At 41.4% G+C, this 17683-nt stretch overlaps 3 protein-coding genes across 6 annotated transcripts in view; 2 read left to right on the top strand and 1 right to left on the bottom strand.

Annotated features, from left to right (window-relative positions):
* The first annotated feature begins 891 nt into the window (after positions 1 to 891).
* Cct8 (chaperonin containing TCP1 subunit 8) lies at positions 892 to 4122 on the top strand. The gene is made up of 5 exons (XM_077413779.1): positions 892 to 1065; positions 1659 to 1961; positions 2127 to 2771; positions 2886 to 3326; positions 3622 to 4122. Exons 1-5 carry the CDS (start codon positions 1006 to 1008, stop codon positions 3808 to 3810), a joined length of 1638 nt encoding a protein of 545 aa, XP_077269905.1. The 5' UTR covers positions 892 to 1005; the 3' UTR covers positions 3811 to 4122.
* A 510-nt stretch (positions 4123 to 4632) lies between these two features.
* Positions 4633 to 6010, top strand: Mtssb (mitochondrial single stranded DNA-binding protein). The gene is made up of 4 exons (XM_077413831.1): positions 4633 to 4792; positions 4885 to 4972; positions 5105 to 5224; positions 5788 to 6010. Exons 1-4 carry the CDS (start codon positions 4781 to 4783, stop codon positions 5985 to 5987), a joined length of 420 nt encoding a protein of 139 aa, XP_077269957.1. The 5' UTR covers positions 4633 to 4780; the 3' UTR covers positions 5988 to 6010.
* Positions 5759 to 17683, bottom strand: part of Aop (ETS variant transcription factor anterior open) — a 41587-nt gene continuing 29662 nt past the window's right edge. For 2 of the 4 annotated variants that reach the window (XM_077413790.1, XM_077413792.1), the window contains exons 2-5: positions 11186 to 11433; positions 10150 to 10827; positions 9658 to 9931; positions 5759 to 9425 (exon numbers count right to left, since the gene is read on the bottom strand). In XM_077413790.1, the coding sequence (XP_077269916.1) occupies positions 9143 to 9425; positions 9658 to 9931; positions 10150 to 10827; positions 11186 to 11405 (1455 nt within the window). In that variant the 5' untranslated portion in view covers positions 11406 to 11433 and the 3' untranslated portion in view covers positions 5759 to 9142. Of the gene's footprint in view, positions 9426 to 9657; positions 9932 to 10149; positions 10828 to 11185; positions 11434 to 15741; positions 15901 to 17683 lie in introns of those variants that run through there. The other 2 variants (XM_077413791.1, XM_077413793.1) reach the window with 2 other exon arrangements.

Here is a 17683-nt window from a genome sequence, read left to right as displayed (position 1 = left end):
AGACGAACTCAACAGTTGTGTATGCTGAACGCGGCCAATCGCACACGAACAGTGGGCGCGTTCAGTAGCGATCATGTAACTTTTTTCCTAGAGCGGAAACGTGAAAAGTGAAAACTTTTATGTAACTATCTCTTTCTATTGGTGTTGAATAAAAAGAGATAAACTTTTCACTTTTCACATTTCCGTCCTAGGGGAAAAGATACATGATCGATCCCCAGCAGACCAAGCCGCTCAGTAGCAGTCGAACGTGATTGGCTCTTCTTTTAGAACCAACCAATCAACGCCGAGTGTTGATAAGACGAACTCAACAGTTGTGTCTGTGCTGAACGCGGAGGGGTGCGTTCCTTTTGGGCGCTCACGCGCTGTAAGCATCGCTCTATCTTCGTTTGATATTCGATGTGCAACGAAGATAGAATAATGCTTACAGCAGCTTACAGCGCGTGAGTGCCCAAAAGGAACGCAGCCGAGGTGAACCACAGTGAACTATAGGGCGCTTTTCATTTAGGGCCGGTGTCACAGTCTCAAAATGGTGTCAAAATGCAGAGTTTTATGAAATTTTAATATGTTGTTCTGGAATGCAAAATAGAATTATATGAATTTTTTAGGAATTTTTCACCGTCCCGTTTTGAAAAAAATCTACTCCAAAAACTTAAAAAGTACAATTTTTGGATGATTTTTTTCAAAACGGGACAGTAAAAAATTCCCAAAAAATTCACATAATTCTATTTTGCATTCCAAAACAACATATTAAAATTTCATGAAACTGGCGGTAGGGAACGCCATATTGATTTAATTGATTCTAGCTTCTATTGGAGGCGCTGCCTTTCAATGCCTTCGTTCATAAGTAACACGACTAACATGAGAGTATAGTTTACCCTGGTCCTGGACTCCTGTTCCTGGTCCACCGGTCCACCGTCCACGTCCACCCGTTTGATCCGTTTGGAGCTAAGTGAGAAGACGTGGTGTCACACGTGAATAGACGATTTTTCGGAATCTTCGACGAAAATGGCAATGCACATACCGAAGGCGCCCGGCGTGGCGCAAATGCTCAAGGATGGGGCCCGCGTAAGTGACACCATCCTGTTTCTCGAATATTTACCGCGTGCACGCGACGAACCCCGCTACGCGGTTCCATTGACGACGCTCGATCCCGGTACATGAGAAGAAGGGATTCGTCCCGCGTTCTTACCTTTTATGGATATTTTAAATCGAAATTCGACGTACCCGGGAATCATCAATGCGAGCGAGGAACGGCCTTCCCTAAATAATGCCTGAAATGTCATGCCTTGTTCTAGAAAATCAAACTTGAATAAAATATTAAAAATAAGCCATCTTTATTCGTGTGCACGCGTGCACGCAGTGCGTGTGTGTATGTTGTCAAAGTTTTTGTAATTTTTTTTTTTTAAGTTTTATGTGCATGGCAAGTAATAAAACGAAAGATTTTGCACTGTCTGGAATGTTGTTCCGTGATTCAGAAAATTAAATTTGAATATTAAGAATAGATTGTTCGCGTATAGATTATTCGCGTGACGCGTCAAGGTTTTTTACAAACTTACGTATAGTACAGTAAATGTCGAGATGGAAAATTTGACTTTTTGCACGTTGAACCAGATTTGGCCGCTCGAGATTTCAATATGTTTGTTACTTTGCATTTTCAGTATTTTTCGGGCCTCGAAGAAGCGGTCTACAGGAACATTACAGCCTGCAAACAATTTGCGGATACTGTAAGGAGTGCATATGGCCCTAACGGCATGAACAAGATGGTCATCAATCACATTGAGAAGTTGTTCGTAACTAATGATGCAGTGACGATTGTTAACGAGTTAGAAGTGGAACATCCAGCTGCCAAATTATTAGTTTTGGCATCAAAAATGCAGGAAGCTGAAGTAGGGGACGGGACAAATTTTGTTATTATCTTTGCTGGAGAACTGCTTCATGCCGCGGAAGGACTGCTTCGCTTGGTACATTGATTTATAACGTTTAGTCGTATTAAAAAATAAAGGCATTTTTGTCTTATATTTGAAGTATAAAAAAAATTTTGGGAACGATTTACATGTGTAATTAATAGAGATACATATTTCACACATACACACACACACACACATACCTTGAATTTTTAATTACAGGGCATTACAACTTCGGAGATTATTGAGGGTTACGAGGCTGTCTTGAATAAGGCACTTGAAATCTTACCGACCTTGATTGTTCACGAAGTGAAAGATGTACGAAACGAGGAACAAGTGAAGAAGGGAATTAGGAGCACTATCATGAGCAAACAATATGGAAACGAGGATATCCTTGCTTCCCTCGTCACCAAGGCTTGCATCTCCATTTTGCCGGAGAAGACGACGTTCAATGTGGATAATGTGCGAGTTTGCAAGATACTCGGGGGTGGTTTGAGCAACTCCCAAGTGATGCAAGGCATGGTATTTAAGCGTCACGTGGAAGGAGAAGTCACGAAGAAGACCAGCGCGAAGATTGCGGTTTACACCTGCGCCGTGGACATCATTCAGACCGAGACCAAAGGCACTGTGCTGATCAAAACGGCCGACGAGCTCTTGAAATTTTCGCGCGGCGAGGAATCGCTTTTGGAAAATCAAATCAAGGCGATTGCCGATAGCGGCGCCGAGGTGGTGGTGTCCGGTGGAAAATTTGGCAGCATGGCCCTGCACTATATGAACAAGTATAATCTGATGGCCGTTCGTATCCCGAGCAAATTCGACGTTAGACGACTTTGCAAGACCGTCGGTGCCACTGCCCTCTCTAAGCTGGTAAATTTATTCGTCCTAATTTGTTTTCAGCGTATTTTGTATATCTTTATGTTACTTATACATCAATTTGCGTAAGAAATAAACGATTACAGTAATCGACGGTTTCTATTAAAGGTGCCTCCGTCAAAAGAAGAGCTGGGATATGCCGACACGGTATACATAGACGAATTGGGAGACACCATACTGGTGGTGTTTAAACTGGAGGGAAAGGAGAGCCGCGTCAGTACCGTGCTTGTGCGTGGTTCGACCGAGAATTATATGGATGACATCGAGCGCGCGATTGACGATGGTGTCAACACGTTCAAGGGTACTACGAGAGACGGCAGATTTGTCCCGGGTGCGGGCGCCACGGAGATCGAGCTTGCCGCCCAGCTAGCGGCGTACGCAGACACGCTACCCGGTCTTGAGCAGTATGCCGCGCGCAAATTCGCCACTGCTCTGGAGATATTCCCGAAAACGCTGGCCGAGAGCAGCGGTTTCCGCGCTTCCGAACTTGTATCGAAGCTGTACGCAGCGCACAAGGAGGGAAAGAAGAATTACGGTGTTGACATCGATGTACGTCAATTTCCTTAGTTTTAATATGTTCAATATCTCTTCGACGTGTTTGTCTCGAATACGAGTATTCGTCACTCTCTTTTTTAAAACTATGGCATCTTGAGCTGCGTTCGTTTTGACACTTTCAGCGCTGAAAGCATCGCTCTATCTTTGATATTCGATGTGCAATGAAGATAGAATGATGCTTACAGTGCTGAAAGCGTCAAGAACCTAGCCTATATGGATAAAAACCCGAGTCATATATATTTTTTTTTTGGATGATAATATTAATTATATAATATGAATTATATTACAGGCTGAAAACGCAGCTTTGATTGATACCATCGAGGCAGGGATCTTTGATTTGTATCTGACGAAGCAATGGGCGATCAGGTACGCGGTCGGTGCGGTGTGCACGGTTCTCAAGGTGGATCAAATTATTATGGCAAAACGGGCGGGCGGTCCGAAAGTTCCAGCGGGAGGCGTTCGCGACGAAGACGAGTAATACCTAATGCACGAATTGACGGCGTAATTGCAAACTTTCTAATTTAAAACGTTATTTGTATTTCTGAGTTTCTGGGAATGTCATTGAAGTAGAAATAAATGCTGAGTTTGTGCTTAATTCCACATGATTAGAAAAGAAAATATACTTTTTATCGCGCACTTATGCATTTCTCTAAAAATGGTCAAGAATTTCTATAATTTTATATTTTCATCCAATGTACTTGCTGAATTTCGAATTGTATTAATTAAAAATTCAGCAGATGTATTAGATGGATATTAACTCAAATACTAAATAAAGTTGTTAAATATACTATCCGATATCATTTTCTCTTTGTTACCTTGAACAGAAATATAAAAATCACGCAGTAAATAAAGAGTGTAATAAATAACATATACTACGTTTACGCGAGCGTTACTTCTGTAGTAACTTACGATAATTCCTTCGCGTAAACGGGATTTTGTAATAACTTGCGATAATTTACTCCGCGTAAACGAATGATATATCGTAAGTTACTACAGAAGTAACGCTCGCGTAAACGTAGTAATAGATAAGCATATTGCAAAAATAGTTTTGTAATGTGTATAAATTTTATTCCAAAATCTGTGTAGTAACATTTCTTCGGCTATGAAGAAATCAAATCAATTATATGGATGATGAAGTATATCGGTGTATTTTTTTATTCGAAATAAGACAGGGATTATGTATATATAGTTAAAATTAAATAATTTTTAATGAAGAAACGGAAGAAACAATTATCGGATTTGTGTGCGACAATTTTATCGGTGCGTTCCAAAACTCATCAATTTCAAAAGTTCCTAAAGTCCTTTCCATTGGCTTTATGCGATAGCCAATCATTAGTTTAGTTCTGTCTTTACCGGCCTTTTATACTGTGGCCTTACCGCTTTATTATCCGTTTGTTTGTAACTTGTAATTTTCCTGATGAGAAGCAAATAATAGTAAAATTGTCATAATGTTTCGCACGGTAAGTATATAGTCGTTATTCTACAGAAGTGAGATACGAAATTATTGCAGAATGTGAAGCGCATGAATTACGTAGTTCATTATTTTTTTTAGGTTATTTCACAAGCACGTCGAGCCGCCCGGTTAAACAATGTGCGATATTTGTCTGACGAAGTGAACGAGACCACAAATATAGAAAAGTGTAAGTACACAATGTCATCGGGGAATTACTCCATAAGAGTAGATATTCATAATTAAACAATTCATATTTCGACTTGTATACGGATTATAGTTCTTTAATGCTATCATTTTTCAATTTTTCTTCTCTTTGCAGGTGTAAACAATGTAATGTTGCTTGGAAGGGTTGGAGCGGATCCTCAAAAACGTGGAAGCATGGAACACCCGGTTGTGATATTCTCTCTTGCGACACATACGAATTATAAATATGAAACGGGTAACATATAATCGACCGAACTCTAGTTTTAAACGCGCAATAATTTAACGTTCAAAGGAATATGTTTGAAGTTCAAACGGAAATTCGAACGATTCGCTAAATCACGTGCCCGCTGCGTGCATTTTCACCGAACGATCGAGTAGCGACGTGAGCAAAATAAATATCACCTGAAAGACGCGTGATGGTATCTTCAGACAGTCGGTCAAACGTAACGAGATCTAGAATACAAACAATCTCTTTCATATCTCGCTCGCCTCGTTACGCGCTCGCTCGGCACCCCCAATCTAAGTAAATCTAAGTGTAATCGTGGAGGAGCGTAAACAATCGTCTCCCGTTGGGCACCCAAAGTTTATTGTGCAAAAGTTCCGCTTATCGCGTTCAAAATCAACGAGTCGCGGAAGTGCTCAGAACATTTTTAGCGGACACATTCGCTCCGCGCTCAAGTCTGAGCGACCCGGCATCTCAGGCGATCTCGTCGAGATCGAGGCTGAACAGAATAATCATATTAAAGTATATTTATTTATTCCCAGGTGATATATTGAAGTATATTTATTTATTTCCAGGTGAATTTATGCAAAAAACAGACTGGCACAAGATATGTGTTTTTAAGCCTAGTTTAAGAGACACTGTATATAAATATCTGAAAAAAGGTCAGCGAGCGATGATAAATGGTAGAATAAGTTACAGTGAATTCAAAGATGGGGATGGAAACCTATCCTCCAGTACATCTATCATAGCAGACGATGTAATATTTTTAAAATAATAAGTTTTCACGTGTAAACAATACATATATTTTCTATCTTTTTTTTTCCAATAAAAATTAATGTAGAAATAGACATTTCATTTCCTTTTATTCTGCAATCTATCTGGATAATTAGAGAACGACTTGTATTTGCATAAAATATATCTTTGTTTATATTTGAAATGTCAAATATATTCATGAACTTAATATTGTTCATGTAATCCTTGCTGCAATTCGATTCATTAAAAACTGTAAAACTGTTGGTGTCCAAATGCATGTTAGATATATTGATGATTGGTGTCTGAAAAAAATTTATTTTTCGCAAATTGTATTTTGGATGAATTAAAAGAATAGTATACGTACCTTCTTAATAACTAAATAAGTCTATATTTACAACATTCATTATTTCATGTACTCTTCATATAACAACTTATATAATAAAACAGTTCTAATTTCTAGAATTTTACATTGTTTTATACACGCGAAACGATATATATAAATTTCTTCAATCTTAGACGTATATGCATTGTTTCGCACTATTATTATGTCTTCATATATGCTGTTACATACACATATACATGCACATATAAATATATTTATATATATTATATACATATATTTTTATATAAATATATTTATATATGTATATTTATTCATTTATTGAGACACGGTAGTTCGCGCCAAGTGTACGCTCAACGAGACACAGACCGTGTGTGTGTGTATATATATATATATATATATATATATATATATATATATATATATATATATATCCGTTCCTCTGACATTTGTCCATGTGAAAATTATTTACATGATTGTAAGGGGAGAAAAGATGTACATACATATATCTATAATGATATATATATCTTTAATGTATAGACGTACATACACATATGTTTTTTATATGTATATATGTGTATACATGTGTGTATCTTTATAGATATATATATCTTATCTCGATAACATCACGCAATTTTTAGACAGACGTTTTATCTAGTGTGTGTAACATGCACACGCATTTTATCTAGATAATAATTCCTATTCAACTATGTAACTCGTTCTGCATTATATAGTATAGAGATCACAGTATACAAGAAGCCAGATATATATTTCTCAATATTTATATATCATACCTGCCTCATTCATTCTGTCTTCCTTTCGCTCGCACTCATACTTTAGAGTTCTCCCATATTTTCTCAATTTTATATCTCTCAAATTTTACATCTTCGGTTTTATATATCGATTTTATAATTTCAAGTGCAAAAATACAATTAGCAATCTTCTTAAAATCTGTTTCCTAATTGTATATGCGTCTTGTTTCATCATGTTCTTCTCTACAGTCCTCTTTCGCGGACTTTCGCGGTTTATCCCCTGGTTGACAAACCTCGGATAAAGAGTCGTGGAATGTAAGCCACAATCACACAGGCAACAAATATAGAAATTTCGAATATAAATTTTGATAGTAAAATATATGTATATATATTCTTTCTATAGATAAATTTATATATTCTAACTCTGGCCCCGAATTTCCATAATATTCTTGCACTACTCCTCTAATATTCGTCTTAGCTTTCATTCGCATTTACAATTCATTAATTCAGTTCATTAATTCCGCTTATATACAGTTCCTACAACGTATAATTGATTATACGACACTCGATTGTGGCGCGTAATCCTTGATATAACACGTACATCGAGCACAAGGGATGTAATATTGGTTCCAAAATCGTGATATATCGAGTTTTTTTTGGAACAGTCGACTAAATACATAAAACGTTCTCTTATTAAACGGGCAAATGTTCTTGGCACAAATACGTGAAAGTAAACGGAGAACCGTTTCGGCGCATATACAGTAAGAGCCTGAGAAAATCCAACTAAATCTTTCTTCGAAAATCTGATTCTACATAGATATACACAATTATTGAACTGTCGTGAAAAGATTTTGTCAAGCTCTTTGTACATCAGAAACTATGGAAATATTAATAACGTAATTTTTCTGTGATGCATTTACATTGAATGTCTCAAATCAAGTAGAGTCTCTCTTTGGGATCGACCTTATTCATGGACTACCTTTCGGCAAGGAAAAAAAAGTCGTACATCACAGAATATACACTTAAGATTAAGAAAAAAAAGAGAAAAAGAGAAACGCGTAAGAAAGGAAAGACCTGGTAACAGTTCTTCTTCTGGCATTCTTTGTACATTGAATCGTCGTGTGTATGGTTCTTTAAGTGCACCCAAGACCGTACGTTTCATACACACCTCGTCGTTGTAAAAATGGAAGGGAAATTGCCCGGTACGGATGGTTTGACCCGTTACGAGGAGGGAGTGAAGTGGAGAAAGGGATAGGGCGGAATATTCGCGAAGATTCAGCTTCACATTGAAGCATCTGTCATTATCGGCACTCAATAGAATCTGTGTGAGGGCGAAAAGGAAGGAAGGGAGCGAATCGTTATCTGATTTACACCATGAGGGGGATATTCTCTTCTTGCGCTTCTTATCGCACTCTTACACATAACGACGAAAATAGGATTCTGCGTGATTGCAACTTTGAGTCCCCGACAAATATATAGAATTGGGCACAAAGGGCATAAAATTTAATTTCTTGGATCTTTAAAGAATCCCTCATCCCTAAATCATCAATTAATGTGCCTCTGTGAGTTGAATAAACGTGAATGCTCGTTTGTCTTCTTTCATTCTGACGATTATTCGCAGAAAGTCTCATAACATGTTAGCATACAAGATCATAGCTTTCATAACGTTTCGTCCTTTCGATTTATATTTCGAGCGTCCTACGATTTATTAACGATTGCATTCGGTAAAATCTTCAGCCATCATGGCATGCTTCTCTACATCAACTACCACTTCCGAGATTAGATCTGACCTTCATTATCGCATCTTTCCGAGCTTCATCGATGAATTATGTTTTTCGGATTCCGCCTTTTTCCATCTTGAAGATCTTCACGTATCTTCATGCAGACGATGCCACGTTCTTATGAACAAACCGGACGGAGTCGATGATCGCTTGCGAGCGATCTCCGATTTCACTCCGCAGTTCGTCGATCGGTTGCCGATGTGGTACCCTTCTTACGTCATTTCGCCGCCGGCCTCGTAGGCCGCCGTGGTGCGGATAATGATTACGCACGATCATTGCGTTCCTACCATCGCTAGGTCCCGCGTCACTTCCTCTCTTCCGGCTCTTGATTGGTCTTAACGAGATTGTACGCGTGACTTCTGTACTTGGCAGGTGGGTCGTGCAACGACAGGGGCTGCTGCTGCTGCTGTTCGCTCGACGGCTGGTTCATGCTGGACATCGAGAGGTCCGTCGGCATGTCCGCTTCCGGTTCCACCTCGGGACTTCCGAGACCCCTCTCCTCCTCCGGTTCCGACTTTATTCGCATCTGATTGCGCAGCGATGATATGTTCTTGATGTTCTTCAATTCGATCGAATTACGCAGAAATCTGCAAAGATGACTCATTGAATTCTTTTTGCCCGTATACAACTTTTACATATTCTAAATGCGAAAGTTATCGTTGTATTAAGTGATGAGTAGCAACAAAAAAAAATAGATTCTGTTATTAATATTTTATTGAAATTAATTCAAAATTAACAAATTTACTCGTATTATATCTCTATCACATTTTTTTTTTGTACAGTAATCACGGACTAATTATTTATTGCAATAATACTCACTGGTAACAATGTCGTTCGCCCTGGACTTTTCTAAGTATGTTCACGCGGTAGTAATAACGTAAAGCTCTGCTCATTTTGTCGTAATTCATAGAGAGATGATTCTTCTGGATGCCCCAAAGTCGCGCTAGACCAGGCGGATCGACGATCTTAAAGACGCCGGTTTCCCGACTCTTCCACGAGATGTAATGCTGATACCGTTGCGCGGGGTCGTTCAGCAATTGCTGAAGGAAGTCCCAGAGCAGTCTTCCGTCTAAACAGAACGGCGGAAATTGTGCTACAATGTGAATAACAACCATGGGAGGATTAAAGCAACGGTACAACGAGATTTTGTATATAATAAAGTGTCGTCTAATATTAATTAACAATCCAAAAAAATATAAGAATAGAAAATTGGCATTTCTTAGCTATCTTTATGACGCATTTGCGTTATCTAAAAACAGCTGCGTTTCGCCGACTACGACTAAAAATCGCGGGTTTATCGCAGATACTAACTAGTGTTGGGTTCTGACGAATCGCTGGGGAAGAACTCTCTGGTCGCGCTGGCGGCGGTCGATCGGTAGGCACCGGGCGTCAGCGGCATCAATTGGTGCGGTAACGTCGGGCTCGGTTGGTCCTTGACGCTCACCTCGCTGAGCCTCTGTGCCGTCAAGGCGGTTGGCGTGGCCGGTGGGCTGCTGTTGCCACTCGATACCTGATGAGTGTTGTCCTCGTCCGAATCGCTCTTGTAGACCTGCGTCTGATTCGCGTCGGTCGCGTGGCTAGGTGAGCCCGACTGACTGTCCACGGACGGCGCCGGCGACAGCGTCACCGAATTGGCCGACATCAGCGAGGCGAGATTCGAGGCGTATGGCTGCGTCTCCGTCCACGTCGGCGTAGGCGGATGCGAATGTGGACTCAGCGGATACGTGGACGGTCTGGTAGGTGTCACCGGACTGCTCGGCAGGCATCTCTGTAGCTGACTATAGTCGCGCACCAGCATGGTCAGCACATTGTGCAGCACGTCGCCAGCGCTCGGACACCTCTCGCCCATATCGGCCTTGGTCAGCAGGCACAGGGCCTTGCCGTTCATCTGGAACACGTCCATGTCGAACGGCGGCAGGTCGAATTCCCGTTCAGCCCACCGCAAGAACGCTGCCACGTCCTCCCGTGACCACAGTCTAGGGTCGGACACTGAAAGGAGAGAAGATGCCATTGGCTGTATTCGCGGCGGTCTTTGTGACCACTATGCGGTTTAACATCGTCTATGCGTTCTTAATTAATTCACTAATACCTTCAATATAACAACGTATTAATATCGATACGAATAGTATGAATTAATCTAAAAAAAAATCGGAGCAATTAAAGTGCGATAAAAGAAATATTATTTAGCTTCGTTTTCACTCACGATCAACGTTACTCACATAAAAATTCTATGAGACCTGAAATCGGTCCACGAACTGAACATTTTTATTTTACAAACTCAACGTAAAGAAATTATAATGTTATACTTAATGTTATAATATATCATTCTTAATATTATAATATTTACCCAAACTCGTTGGTAGGTGAGTTTTAAAGTCCAAGACGGGATTGGGCTGTGGGTGTGTCGGTGGGAAACCCATCGAAGGCCCATACTGGGCCCTCCAGACCCAGTCCGGACTGAAAGGCAAGGATATACCTGGGGGCAGCCGGGGCTCCATTCCGGTCATTCCGCCTGCAGCGGAAACCGCCGGTAGCTGCGATATCTGAATCGGTGGCAGCAATTTCATAACACGCCCTCAGATTTACTGATGACTTCTGCAACAGAAGAAATAAATCAAGTTTATTAACAGATCTGATTATTTAGAATCTTGTGATTCATGCAAATCTGATGGTAATGAGGTAGGTCGATATACCAGAAATGTAAGTTGACTCGCGTATAGTCTTGTAAATATTTAATTTACATCTATACGTAATAAATACAGCTTTGTGATTTAATAACTAGTTGAATGTTCTGGTATCATTCCAGTATCATTCTTTTCTTAGAAATTATGACTTTATTAAATCTTGCAATCAGATACAACATTATCGCTCGATCTGCTTAGCGAGCATGCACGTAACACGAAACAATGTTGGCGTCATTTCGACGCTACAGGCGCACGAAAGTGATCTATATATATTTATTTGCGACTATGGAGACGCGACACTGTGTGACGTAAAGTGCAATCTTCCGTATTTATATCGTCGAAAATCGATCCCTGATATATAGCGCTTTACCTCATCTAACGATCGGCTCTCCGATGTAGAACGGCGGAAGATAATAGCGCCAGATTACAGTTACACGTCGACTTCTTACACCGTGGACGTGGAACAAGCAAGATGATTTAAGAAGAGAGAAGATGAGAAGAGAAGAGGAGAAGAGAAGACGGGGAGAGGAGAGAAGAAGACGAGAATAGGGGAGGAGAGGAGAGGAAGAGAAGCGTCGCGACGGCGGCGTTTCGATACGTCGTCGTTCTCCATTTCCTGATCGGCGACCGGTTCGCAGACGTTCATCGACTATTTAGCATAGAATGTGGGGGCATAAGAATGAAAGCCGGCAGGAAACGTGGATTTACATAACGTATTTCCATCGACGTCGACGAAGCTATTTCCGTTCTCGACGTCGGCTCGCGGGGACCAGAGAGCAGCTAAGCGAAACTCCTTATAGCGCACGGCCAACGTCTAGATTCTCAGTTTCGGGCTTACACCATTCATTCGAAATCTCTTTACACACCGTTTAATTGCTTCCAGAATTTCGGTCCTTTAATTTCCGTCGCTTACGATATACCGGAACTAGAAGTGTTTCGTAGCTACAGTCTTCGACTTCAGAGGATACGTCATTAAAATTCAGACTGAGTCACTTCGTAAGGTTTATATGTTATATCAGTTATACAAGATAAGAATTGCACACCTTGTGGTCCAGAATATCGTCGGTTATGCGGAAGACCTCGCGATAGTTACGTTAGAATGTAAACAAAAAGGAACTAATTGTAAAAGAGTAGTATAAAGCGAGGTAGCTTTCTCATCTCGGTAATGACACTATTTACGTGATAATCATGTTTATAATCTGCGTGCTCGGTTAGATATAATTATTATTAACGTATCGGTGCGTGATTGCGCCTAATGTCGCGCGGCATGTCTATAGCTATCTTATACTTTGACTCGTGACATTGTAACGCGAAAAAATCACGGTTACGATCTGATTTAATACGTCTCGTCGAGCGGACTTGCGATAGGAAAAAGCCTATTGACGTCACCGCGCGTTCGATATTATCGAGGTAAAATTATACAACTATTGTAATGTGATACTGTTTATGTCGCTTTACATATTTAACGTTATCGCTGTTCGAATATTTCGGAACAATAAGCAACTCCAATTTCGTGCTTATTGTTAGAAAACAGAAATGTTTATATAGTTACAAAACACTTTCACTTTAGTTTATTCTTCCCTAATTACTACTTTTTTTTAATCGCTGCATTTATTATATTGATTATTGCCGCAAATAAAAATAAAAATACAAGTAAAAATTAATTTTAAAACTCTTGAAAAACAAGCCAGTCTCTGTCATTATTCGGCTCTTTTTTTACTCGAGATTCGGCGATCGACGGGTTCCGGAATATTTTCAGTAAAAAAAAATCTTCTTTGTGACACTTCGAAAAATGACCGGAGGAAGCTCTCGGCGGCACAATTGCGGCGCGATGCTGACTCGAGAAGAGAGAGAGAGAGAAAGAGACAGAGAGGAATGCCCCGAGGGAAGAAGGCAGGAACCTCGGCATGCGAAGGTCGATGTGCCGTTGTCTCGCACCAGGAAATCCTGGTCGTCTCTTCGGTCTCCCCCCTCCCTTCTCTCCTTTAAATACCGCGAGTAAGCAAGCGGCCTCATACTCAGGTGCTCCTTTCGGTCGGCGATTTTTTTGCGACTCGGCTAATTAAAGCGGCTACTTGAGAAGCGGAGACGAGGGATGGGATTTGAGTGATCGCCTTCGCATCTGCCTCGTGACGTTGTCTTCTGCGTTGCTTATTCTGCCATTGACTTATATATTACTTAACTCCGAATTACAAGACGAAAGATCCACAGATATGAAAATATCTTTCGATGGCCATCGACTTGAAATCGATCACCTTAGGGCATAACATTTCAAATTACCAGCGCATTTTGCAGCTTTGACCGAGACGATTTTAGCGTATCGGAATGCGAGAGACGAAAAGAGCTTAATTGCGCGAGACATATATTTTTCCCCTCGCAAGGAAGGTACGAAGAAAACACCGGATTCTGCGGTTCCGCGTTCGCGTGTTTCTCTTTCGCGAATTCGCTTTTTTTTTCCTTGGCGACGGAAGAAAAGAGAACTGATCGCCTTCGCAAATCTCAACGGAAGAGACGGGTCGCAAAAAATTGCAACCGCGACGCCACTTAATTGAGACTTCCGGTGCGCGAACTGAAGGACGGAGAACGCACCGGAAGTGCGTTCGATCGCGACGAGGTAACGCTGACATTTCCGCGTTGCCTATTTCTTTGCGCCACGTCACGGCACGGCACTTGCGTAATATATGTTTAAGTTCTTGAAAACCCCTGAGAACTTGGAGAGCTCCTCTTCTTCAGTTTCAACATGCGTCTCAATTATTCCGCTCTCTCTTTTGCGAATTTTAATATAATTTTAATTACATGACGCAATCAACTATATGTATATATACATATATATGTATCACTGTGCGGACACCGTGTTTTTGGAGCACTCACCCGGGACACACCTAGATACTTTTAAGTCTAAAGGGTTTTTGAAAGCGTTCTGTGTTACAAAAAAATCTATAAAAATTCATATATCATCTTTAAGGTTTCAAAAAGTGATTTCTATACTTACATAAAGCCGGAACTGTTGCAATTTTTTTTTAAGTGTTGAAACATCAGGAGAAAATTGTGAAATACGAAAAATTGACTGTGCCTTAAAAGGCCCACGGTGTCCACGCAGTGATATATATGCAATATATATTTTAAACAAGATAAACTAAAAGATGAACATATATCTTACAATGTTGTTTAGATTTAAGATCGATTTTTTCGTCTTTCGAAATTACTTTCGTTAATAAAGAAATTACTTTCTTTAGTTGCCGATAAACAAAAAGAATAGATTAAACTAATTCATGAAGCAGATAAATTCCTTTTTTTTTCGTTTTTCTCTTTTCCTCAGTCTTGTATCTTTTTTTCTCCCTAAGCTTCCTTGTCTTTATCTTCTTCACTCCGACATTTTCTCTCTCCTCTATTCTCAATCCAATAATGTTCCTGTCACGTGGAGGACCTGCAGGTGACCTTGATTATACCGTCTTGTTTACGATCGATCTTGCGACTTAACGACTGGGTTTTCCGACGCGAAAAAGCTCTCGACCGATCTCGCCGTTGCAAATGTGTTTATACGTTGTCGCGTGTCGGAATAGCTCGGAAGTCTTCGCGTAGAAGTGAGTGCGATAATCGTTTGCGCGTGTAGATAACGCAGCTCGGGCAGTAACTGTCATTCGCCATCACGCATCGTAACGCAACAGCCACGTGTCTCGCGCCGCGACATGTATGTAAATATTACCGGAAGCTGCAGACCTCGATTCGCAGACCCCGAATGTCGCGGAAGGCGCGAATGAATCATGCAAATGAGCGAATCAAGAGAATAGAATATTCATTCTCGTTACGCCAGCGTGAAGATAAAAACACTAAAAGTAACACGCATTCGATAATAAAGACATTCTGAATTCATCTCCCGCAATCTTTGAATCAGCGGTCTTTTTTTTTTTCGCCGCGACGAGACGCGATGATTGTATTTAAATCGAATCGACCGTGAAGTTGAAATGCATGAGGTGACACCACGTGCTTCTCATGTGAAACGCCGCAATCTGCGCGCCAGAGCACTAACAGCCAGCGCGGGCGGCTCGTCGGCCGAGAAATACCTACGTTTCGCGGAGCGAGCGATAAAGTATAAAACGTTTTCTCCTCCCCGGGGGACAATTTAATTCCCGTCAGTCAAACGCGACGCGCCTCAGGGCTGTAATCGGTCAACTGGCGGGTCGGCAAAGGATCCATGATTAGATAGACCTCGTCATACCTTGTCGTTTCGGTCTCGCCGTCCTGTGAGGACGTCGGTTACATTGCCACTCGTCGTCGTCGTCGTCGTCGTCGTCGTCGTCAACGTTGTCGTCGCTGTCGTTGTTGTCTCTCTTCGTCGATCGTCGCGGTCCCCTTAATGTCAGAGGTTCGTTATGCCTTATTCATATCGGCCCGCTGACACGTCCACACAAACGACCAGTTGCGTAACCCGCGCATAAGGAAACGACATGTGCGATTTGTTAAGATTAACACGCACGTACACACGCACGATACGCATACACTCGCTCGCGATATCGTTCGACCCGGTACCATTGTTGCGCGATCCAAAGCGAGTCTCTCGACGATGACTCTCTTGACGTGTATGCTCTCTTACGAGATACGAAATCTTGGGCTGTGTGCGCCAAGCGTGTGATAAGCGATAAATCGTGTATGAGTAGGGATTATTTTTTACCGTACGTAAAAAATAATTCGAACGTATGATATAACGGGTTTATACGTTAGTAATAAAAATGCAGCAAATAATATGTATTACGTGGTACACAGCCAATTATTAATAATAAATTAATTTACAAGATATTTAAGAGAGATTGTCTATCTCTCGACCAATACATTTTATGCATCTTGTATCCGCGCGTTGAAGTAATTAATTTCTCGCGATGAATAAAAATCCCAGAAAAATGATCTGCCTAGAGTAGAAAAGCATTAATGGACCAATTAGAATCTTCAAGGATCAGTACTATGATGAGTATAAAAGGCGATCTTTAGCGATATCTTTGCTTACGATTATCTTGCAAGAAATTATCCGTGCGGTGTAACAACGTCGCTCTGACGTCGTCGCGGCGTCTTCTCGGGTCGAGAAGGAAGAGTAGGTAAGTACAACGCACATCCGCGCATGTGGCACACGCACGCACACGAGGCCTGACGAGGCGGATGCGCAAGACGGACGGATCAAACGGACGCGGATGCGTTTCGCAACGTCGGAAAAGGCAAAAAGAGTCAAACGTCAACTCGTGCGTCAACGGCGAAGTTTCGATTCTCGTATCGCGCGAAATAATCGCGCGAGCGACAATTAACGGGCATTAATAATACGATACCGCGCGATAGCGATCGCTCTCGTCAATTACGCATGGATCATTCATTAGAGCGCGAACCGCGGCCCGTCGTATATCGATAAATAATTAAGCGTGAACGGCGTCGACACGTCCGCGTGTCACGCCACCGACGCGGCGCATAATAATCGCTCGGCAAGAACCGCTCCGGACTAAACGGTTAAGTCGGAAAGCGCGTCCAATCGCGAGCGATAGTTGTCGGGCCTGAAGAGTTACATGGTAAAAAAAATAATTCTACGAACGCGGTATCTCGACGTGGTTGGCCGTTAATAGCGCGACGAATGAATCACGCAGGAAATTAAGAACAGCTATATCCGCGCGCAACGTAATACTATCGAATATTTAAAATATCGGACGCGGTATCGGTATCGGAGAAATGATCTTACTTTCCTAATTATATATTTTCTTGCGATTTTTTTGATTAATTATTTTATTTTGTTTTATTAACGGTTGCGTGCCGCGAGATGGAATCCGGAAAAAAATATCGCGTGGCGCAGCGGGTACCCTATTCTCTGTTCACCAATTGGGTAAAAATAACGGGTATCGATGCACGCCCGAGGCGACGGTGAGTGACGTGTGTCCACATGCTGTCTGTCTGTGTGTGTGTGTGTGTGTGTGTGTGTGTGTGTGTGTGTGTGTGTGTGTGTGTATGTGTGTTGCGACCTCGTGTGGGTGCATGTCTGAAAATACAATCAGGAAGAGGTACGTACATACAAGGAGGTACGAGGAATCGGTTCGCGTACACGGTGGAAGGAGGAAGGAGGAAGGTCCTTGGCGCGCGCGTTCGAACCAGGATTTAAGATTTATCATGTATAACGCTCAAGAACGCGA

The sequence above is a fragment of the Temnothorax americanus genome, unplaced genomic scaffold (assembly GCF_048541705.1).
Source record: "Temnothorax americanus isolate GAGA-0224 unplaced genomic scaffold, ASM4854170v1 Scaffold34, whole genome shotgun sequence".
NCBI classification, from domain to species: Eukaryota; Metazoa; Arthropoda; class Insecta; order Hymenoptera; family Formicidae; genus Temnothorax; species Temnothorax americanus.
Note: the sequence above shows the minus strand (reverse complement) of the source record. Positions and strands in the feature narration are given on the sequence as shown.

Coding starts and splice junctions, on each gene's coding strand:
- Cct8 (XM_077413779.1), top strand. CDS start 1,006: ATGGCAATGCACATACCGAAGGCGCCCGGCGTGGCGCAAATGCTCAAG. Junction 1,066..1,658: donor TGCTCAAGGATGGGGCCCGC/GTAAGTGACACC, acceptor TTGCATTTTCAG/TATTTTTCGGGCCTCGAAGA. Junction 1,962..2,126: donor CGGAAGGACTGCTTCGCTTG/GTACATTGATTT, acceptor TTTTAATTACAG/GGCATTACAACTTCGGAGAT.
- Mtssb (XM_077413831.1), top strand. Junction 4,973..5,104: donor GACCACAAATATAGAAAAGT/GTAAGTACACAA, acceptor TTCTCTTTGCAG/GTGTAAACAATGTAATGTTG. Junction 5,225..5,787: donor GAATTATAAATATGAAACGG/GTAACATATAAT, acceptor ATTTATTTCCAG/GTGAATTTATGCAAAAAACA.